Source organism: Lycium barbarum, chromosome 4 (assembly GCF_019175385.1).
Source record: "Lycium barbarum isolate Lr01 chromosome 4, ASM1917538v2, whole genome shotgun sequence".
In the NCBI taxonomy this organism is placed as follows: domain Eukaryota; kingdom Viridiplantae; phylum Streptophyta; class Magnoliopsida; order Solanales; family Solanaceae; genus Lycium; species Lycium barbarum.
Window position 1 is genome coordinate 36515098 of NC_083340.1, and position 8635 is coordinate 36523732.

At 40.9% G+C, this 8635-nt stretch overlaps 1 protein-coding gene across 1 annotated transcript; it reads right to left on the reverse strand.

The window, feature by feature from the left end:
* Positions 1-6025: 6025 nt before the first annotated feature.
* On the reverse strand, positions 6026-7996 carry LOC132637416 (uncharacterized). Its single transcript, XM_060354505.1, has one exon. It carries the CDS (start codon positions 7994-7996, stop codon positions 6026-6028), a length of 1971 nt encoding a protein of 656 aa, XP_060210488.1.
* Between the last annotated feature and the right edge of the window lie 639 nt (positions 7997-8635).

The following is an 8635-nucleotide window of genomic DNA, read 5'->3' on the forward strand; positions in this document are numbered from 1 at the left end:
TTTTCTGGTATAGAGCTCCTTTGATAGTTGTGTTGCATTGTAATAATGGGAGTGTAGACGACATATATGAAAAGAAACTTATTTTATTTCGATTTCATTATTCTTATGAAATATTCCATGTATGATTTTGAATTTGATTTTAATATATGTGTAATTTTCAAATGACTTTTGCGATTAATATAACGTTCATGCATATGGTCAAGGCATATCATATGAATTTGATTAGCGCAGGTTGCATAACGTGTTAGTGCCGATCACGTGAATTTAAATCGTGACACCATTAGACCAACTCGTAGATTGTATGAAGCTAGAACTTCAAGGCCAAATGATGGTCTTTTGCAAATAAGAATGTTAGATCGCTCACATGTGCCCTCATCAAGAAAATGACTAGACCAAATTCATGGACGCTCACCGTTTAGACGGATAGACCAAAAGTCATAATATTAGTATCAATTTAACTCAACAAGGCACGACATTTAGTACAAGCAAATAGCATGAATTGATTAATATCTCATGAACAGGTCAAAACACATATGCCAATGTCTTAAAACTCTAGCACGCTTCAAATAATAAAATACTGGGATATTTTTGCAACTCAACAATAACATGTATAGTCATGAGAGATTACAACATAAAGTAAATAGCTCAAACCTCAAAGTAGTATACATGTCGAAGTACGCACTCGTCCCACAATAAACTAGGCAGTTTAAAAGCAATTTGTGCACGTTACAAATCACGTCTTTGGAAAAGCAAGCAATCCAAAGGCTAAAGTCTAACTTACTTTGAATTTGGCAAACATCTTAAATTAGAAATATGAAAATCTCCACAAAGTTGATCTCCAGTGGCATCAAACTATGCATAATATCGATTAGCAACGTTAAATATACTAGTCGGGTCAAGCTTAGGTCAGAGTCAATGGAAAATCAACAAAAAATCAACTCTTGATCAAACTAGTCAAAACACAAAATAAATTATAAAACAAAATAATCCCTTCACGCCCCGAACCATGGCCTGGGCGTAACACGGCACTCGGTGCCTATCTGCATGTGACCGAGCGAACCAACTGGCTGGCTGAATCAACATGTGGTATAATGATATCTAAATATGATAAACACATGCCAATCGAGTGAGAATAACTGACTGAAATATATTTGTGCGGAAGAAATACCAAAAGTCTACAATACTGAATAGGTAGTAGCCAAAAGGGCTAACTCCATAATCCAACAAAAGACTAAAATATCTGACCGACTGTAATCTATGAAGCCTCTACTGAATAAGGAAATACTGACTGACTACCGGGAAAAGGCCCCTGGCATACCTTAATACGGAAATACTGTCTGCTAACTGACTAAATATAAAGATATAGATAAAGGTAAGGCCTCGGAGAACTGAGGCTCACCACTGACAAACTGAATATGAAGGCCTCCTAGCGAGCTGCGTCTGCACCCTGTATATCGGTATCTGCATCATGAGATGCAGACCCCGAGAAAATGGGACGTCAGTACACTGAAATTGTACTGGTATGTAAAGCAACTGAATGAAATAATAAGCTGAACGGAAATTGAACTGAAATGCTGATAACTGGACTGAACAGAGAAGTAAAGATATGGATAATCCCTGTCCTGAATAATGAATAACCTGTTTATTGTCTGTGACCTTAGGTCCAATAATAATAATATGCATGCAAAATCTGTGGCATGATGCCTAAGTATACGTATACATAATATGTGACCTTAGGTCCATATCTGTGGGCTTGATGCCCTAATACAAATATTCAATAACAAGCAGTGAGACTGAGATATAACTGATAACATGATACTGATTACTAATTATGTAGATAAAACTGGTAACTGTTCATAAAAATCCTATCCATTCATACTGAGACTCATGAGATACAATTCACAAGTCTATATTGATTATATACTAAGTTCATGATATTCAAATTAATCATCATGAACGAATTCTGAAACTATAAGCCTATAAGATAACAGTTCTGCAACTATTCAAGAAACTAGGGCTAAACTGTATTCTGAGTCAATTTACTGATAAGTATGAAGAATGAGGCTTAGGGAGAATCATGAACATTACCTCACGTACATAGTTAGCCTCACATACCTTATTTGCTTCACAATCCTCAATCCAAAAGTCTGAATTCTGAGAAAAAACCAAAAGCCTGTGTCTCAAACCTTATATGTGGGTTTTCATGAAAACCCTAGGTTAAGAACAATGAATTCTATCTTAGATTATCTAAATACATGATAGAATTTGATTGGAATGGGTAGAACTTGCTTACCTTAGAGTTCTTAAGGTTGGAGAGGAGAAACAAGTCGTGTTAGGGCTTTAGGAACTGGTAAAAATAAAATTAGAACTGAAACCAGGTATTTATAAGTTCTAGTGCGGGCTGAGAAATACGAACCAACATACGGTCCATAAACCTGGACCGTAATTTAATATATATTCAAAACAGAAGCACTGCTTTATTTTTCCTCCTCAAATACAATCACAGTTTATGGGTCGTATTCCAAAATACGGTCCGTATTTAACAATATAGATTCCCCAAGCCAAATTCTAGAATGCACAGTGATTTAGATACCACATTACGATTTGGAATGCGGGCCGTATACTAAAATACGGTCCGTATTCTGGGGCGTAAATCTCTATCTGACAACTGAAGAGAAATTTTCAATTCCCACATTCTTTATCTATTTTTTTTTAAGTCTAGAATCATGGTCAAAGCTTAAGTTAAAGGTCTGAGATATTACAATATCCCCCTTGGATCATTCGTCCTCGAATGATAGATTTTGGTTAAAGGTAATTACTGAAACATGTGCACACTAACTGGCACGAGCACATGCAAACTAAACTGAAAGGGGTTGAACTGAATTATCTGCTGAACTGAATAACTACTAAGCTGACTGTCTAACTGGCTGAATACTGAAAACGTGGAAACTATAGAAGGATAAATTTTGAGAGGAGAAAGTACGTTACCTTCACCAGTTTCTATTGACTCGTCAAAAAGATAAGGGTATCTGGACTTCATGAGCCCGTTTGGATTGGCTTATAAGTTGCTTATAAGCTGTTTTAAATTTTTTTGAGTGTTTGGCTGGCTAGCTTAAAGTCATTTTGTGCTTAAAATAAGCTCAAAAAAATAATTGGGCCCATTTGACTTAGCTTATCTAAAGCAGCTTATAAGCTGAAAACAGCTTATAAGCCAAAAACAATAAGTTAGACTACCCCAACTTATTTTTTTTAGCTTATAAGCTGTTTGCAGCTTATAGGCATAAGCCCATCCAAACAGGCTCCATGTCTTCTTCGGCTTCCCATGTAGCCTCTTTGACTTTCTGACTTCTCCACAAAACATTTACTGATGATATTTCTTTAGTTATCAATTTGCGAACCTGACGATCAAGGATTTCCACTAGGACTTCTTCATAAGTTAAATCATCTTTAATTGTAATGCTATCAGTTGGGACAACCAACAATGGGTCCCCCATACACTTTCCCCACATGGACACATGAAACACTGGGTGTACAACAGCCAACCCTTGTGGCAACTCAAGTTCATAAGCTACTAGACCGACCTTCCGCAGAATTCTGTAAGGTCCAATATATCTGGTACTGAGTTTTCCTTTCTTCCAAATCTCATAACACCCTTCATGGGTGAGACTTTGAGGAACACCCTTCATGGGTGATACTTTGAGGAACACCCAATCGTTAACTTCAAATTTTAGATCCCTCCGTCTCACATCTGTGTAAGATTTCTGGCGACTCTGAGCCGTTTTCAGACGCTCTTGAATTAGCTTGACCTTCTCCATAGCCTGATAGACCAAATTTGGTCCCAACAATTCTGCTTCACCAACTTCGAACCAACCAATTGGTGATCTACACCTTCGCCCATACAAAGCTTCAAATGGTGTCATCCCAATGTTGGCATAATAATTGTTATTATAGGAAAACTTGATGAGAGGAAAGTGCTCATCCCAATTACCTTTAAAATCAAGAACACAAGCCCTCAACATGTCCTAAAGAGTTTGAATTGTACGTTCTGCCTGACCATCTGTCTAAGGATGAAAAGCTGTGCTGAGATTAACCTTGGTACCTAATCCTTTCTGGAAGGATTTCCAGAAGTTCGCTGTGAACTGAGCACCACGATCTGAAATAATAGATACTGGGGTCCCATGCAATCTGACAATTTCATTAACATACAACTTGGCGTAATCTTCTGTTGAATCTGTGGTCTTGACTGGCAAAAAGTGTGCTGACTTAGTAAGCCGGTCAACAATCACCCAAATAGAGTCATGCCTCCTAGCTGAACGAGGTAGGCCTGATACAAAGTCCATATTGATCATTTCCCATTTCCAGACAGGAATGTCAATGTTCTGAGCCAAGCCACCAGGCCTCTGGTGTTCGGCTTTCACTTGCTGATAGTTGGGGCACTTAGCCACAAAGTCTGCTACATTCTTTTTCATGTCATTCCACCAATAAATTTCCTTAAGGTCATGATACATCTTAGTGGAACCTGGGTGAATGGAATACCTGGAGTTGTGAGCTTCTGTCATAATTCGCTCTCTGAGCCCATCAACATCTGGGACACATAATCTACCTCGGTACCTCACGGTACCATCATCTCCCCCTGGTTCAAAAGCCGTCGTCTTATGCTTGTGAATCCCCTCCTTCAGCTGCAAGAGGTAGGGATCACGAAACTGCTTTTCCTTCACTTTAACAACTAGGGAGGATTAAGATCTATCTTGAACAACAACACCACCATCCTCGGAGTCCAAAAGTCGAAACCCAAGACTGGCCAAACGGTGAACTTCCTTGGTCATAATTCTCTTATCTGCATCGACATGGGCTAAAATTCCCATAGAACGCCGACTGAGAGCATCAGCTACAACATTCGCCTTCCCTGGATGATAGAGAATATCTACATCATAGTCCTTAAGCAATTCGAGCCATCTTCTTTGTCTAAGATTCAACCCTCTTTGCCTGAAAATATACTGTAGACTTTTATGATCGGTGAAGATATCAATATGCACTCCATACAAATAGTGACGCCATATCTTTAGTGCGAAGACTGCTGCTGCGAATTCTAAATCATGAGTCGGGTAATTCTTTTCATGAACTTTAAGTTGTCCAGATGCGTAAGCTACAACCTTACCATGCTGCATTAAAACCCAACCGATACCAACTCTTGAAGCATCACAATAGACTACGAACCTTTCGGTTCCCTCTGGTAGCGTCAAAACTGGAGTAGAAGTCAACCTTTTCTTCAAATCTTCGAAACTCTGCTCGCATGCATCTGACCACTGAAATTTAACCTTTTTCTGAGTCAACTTGGTCAACGGAGCTGAGATTGAGGAAAACCCCTCTACAAAACGCCTGCAGTACCTGCCAGATCCAAGAAACTTCTGATATCTGATGCTGATGTTGGTCTGGGCCAATTCTTAACAGCGTCAATTTTTTGATAATCAACCTTAACACCCTCTCCTGAAATTACATAGCTTAGGAATGCCACTGACTTTAGCCAAAACTCACACTTTGAGAATTTTGCATAAAGTTGGCTATCCTTGAGTGTTTGTAATACTATTCTGAGGTGTTCTGTATGGTCAGCCTCACTCGGGAGTGTACCAGGATATCATCAATAAATACAATGACAAACAAATCAAGACACAACTTGAAGACCCTGTTCATAAGATCCATGAAAGCTACTGGTGCATTCGTCAACCCAAAAGACCTGACAAGAAACTCAAAATGACCATAACGGGTTCTGAAAACGGTTTTCGAGATATCAACTCCCTTAACCTTTAACTGATGGTAGCCTGATCTGAGGTCAATCTTGGAATAACACTGAGCACCCTGAAGTTAATCAAATAAATCGTCTATTCTGGGAAGAGGGTACTTATTCTTAATGGTGACTTTGTTCAACTGACGATAGGCTATGCACATACGTAAGGACCCATCTTTCTTTCGGACAAACAAGACTGGTGCACCCCAAGATGAGACACTTGGCCTTATAATTCCCTTATCAAGAATCTTTTAACTGGACTTTTAACTCTGCTGGGGCCATTCTATACAGCGGAATAGATATCGGCTTAGTGCCAGGAAACAGGTCAATCCCAAAGTCAATTTCCCTATCGGGAGGGAATCCGGGTAGGTCATCTGGAAAGACCTCTAGAAACTCACTGACAACTAGTACTGACTGGAGAGTTAGAATCTGGGCATCTGCATCCCTGACTCGGATTAAGTGTTTAATATACCCCTTGGAGATCATTTTTTTTGCTCTAAGATAGGAAATAAATCTACCCCTGGTTGTTACTGAATCACCACTCCACTCTAAGACTAGTTCATTAGGAAATCTGAACTGAATTGTTTTGGCTCTACAATCTACTGTGGCATAACAAGATGCTAACCAATCCATGCCCATGATTACATCAAAGTTTACCATTTCTAGTTTTGCTAGATCTGTTGTGGTGAGATGATGATAAATTCTGATTGGACAACCCCTATAGATGCATCTGGCTAAAACTAATTCTCCAACTAAAGTGGACACTTCATAAGGTTCATGCAACTTTTTGGGTTCTACCCCAAACTTTTTAGCAATGAAAGGGGTTACGAAAGAAAGAGTAGAGTCTGGGTCTATAAGGGAAAAAACACTGAAATTGATGACTGATAGAATACCTGTAACTACGTTTGCTCGAGCCTCTGTGTCCTGACGACCGGCTAAAGCATACATGTGGCCTGTGTTACCAGACTTAGCCGCACCGCGCCCTGACTGAGCCTGAGAAGCACGAGGGGCCGCTAAACTAGTGGACTGTGCTACACTGCCCTGCTTCACTGATGGGCAGTCTCTCAAGAAGTTCCCTGGCTGCCCACATCCGAAGCAACCATTCATACCTAAACGACACACTCCCGGATGCCTTTTGTTGCACTTACTATAGACGGGGTGTTGAAAACCCTTGTTACCCATGCTGGACTGAGATTGGGAGCCTGTTGCTCCAGAATTCTTGTTCTTCTGATCATTCCTGAATTCCGAGACTAGGGCACTGGCTGCAGAATGGGCAGGTCCTGCTGATTTACCTTTCTGAAATAGTCTGCCATCACCTCCCTGACTGAAATGGCTTGTGGACTTGGCTCGTTTTGCGAACTCTCTATCTTGTTCTTTATGTCTCTCTTCTGCTATTTTCAGATCATCTCCACTCTCTTTCACAAAAGTCAACATCTTAGTGATGGTCATGTCTTTGTTCTGGGCCGCTATCTTTGCAGGACCGTAAAGCTCTAGACTGAGTCCCAACACAAACCGCCGGACTCGGGCTCTTATGTCTTTGACCATGTGAGGAGCATACCTGGCCAGTGATGAGAACTTGACATAATAGTCGGTCACACTCACGCTATCCTGTCTCAAATGCTCAAATTCCCAGGCTTTAGCCTCTCTAGGTTTCTTTGGCAGAAAATGGTCAATGAAGGCGGTCTCGAACTCCTCCCAAGTAGCGTGAGAAGCATCCTCACCACGGGATATCTCCCATGACTCATACCATAAGTGAGCTACATCCTTGAGTTGGAAGGTACCAAAATCCACTGCTTCCCTATTTGTAGCTTGCATGACCCTGAAAATCTTCTGCAACTCATCGATAAAATTCTGAGGGTCTGCATCTGGGTTTGTTCCTGTGAACTCTTTGGGCTTCATGCGCAAAAATTCCTGAGTCCTAGAGTTGAACCCTGATGACCCCTGACCGTGGGCTTGAGCAGCTACCAACTGAGTGAGCAACTGAATAGCTCCGCCAACATCCGTCTCAGAAGAGCGGGGAGTTTGAGCTGGCGCCTGGGGATGTGCAGCCGGGGGCATATCCCTTGGAGGGTTCCCCTGAGCTAGGAGGTCTGAATCCTGAGCCTTCGTGCGCATCTCTCGAGCTTGCGAATCTGTAGTTTGATCGGCTTCGATGAAAGCCTCCTGACTAGTAGCTGCAGTCTTTTTGGTGTACTTTCTCTTTGCAGGCATTTTTCTGAAATACGAAATTTCGCAAGCTAAGAAGGCTTGACCTTCCTGAGGTACTGTTCTAACTGCACGATCTAGAGTATGAAAGAAGTGAAACAATCCTGTATGTCTTGGTGGCCAACTATTTTCATGTGTGGCGTGCACACACACATAAATGAGACCCCACTAGACACGACTTCATAGACTCCCTAAGACGTTTGAACCTAGGCTCTGATACCAAGCTTTGTCACCCAACCATGGCCTGGGTGTAACATGGCACTCGGTGCCTATCTGCATGTGACCGAGTGAACCAACTGGCTGGCTAGATCAACATGTGGTATACTGATATCTATGTATGATAAACACATGTCAATCGAGTGAGAATAACAGACTGAAATATATTTGTGCCGAAGAAATACCAAAAGTCTGCAATACTGAATAGGTAGTAGCTAAAAGGGCTAACTCAATAATCCAACAAAATACTGAAATATCTGACCGACTGTAATCTACGAAGCCTTTACTGAATAAGGAAATACTGACTGACTACTGGGACAAGGCCCCCGGCATACCTTAATACTGAAATACTGTCTACTAATTGACTAAATATAAAGATAAAGGTAAGGCCTCGGAGAACTGAGGCTCACCACTGACTAACTGAATCTG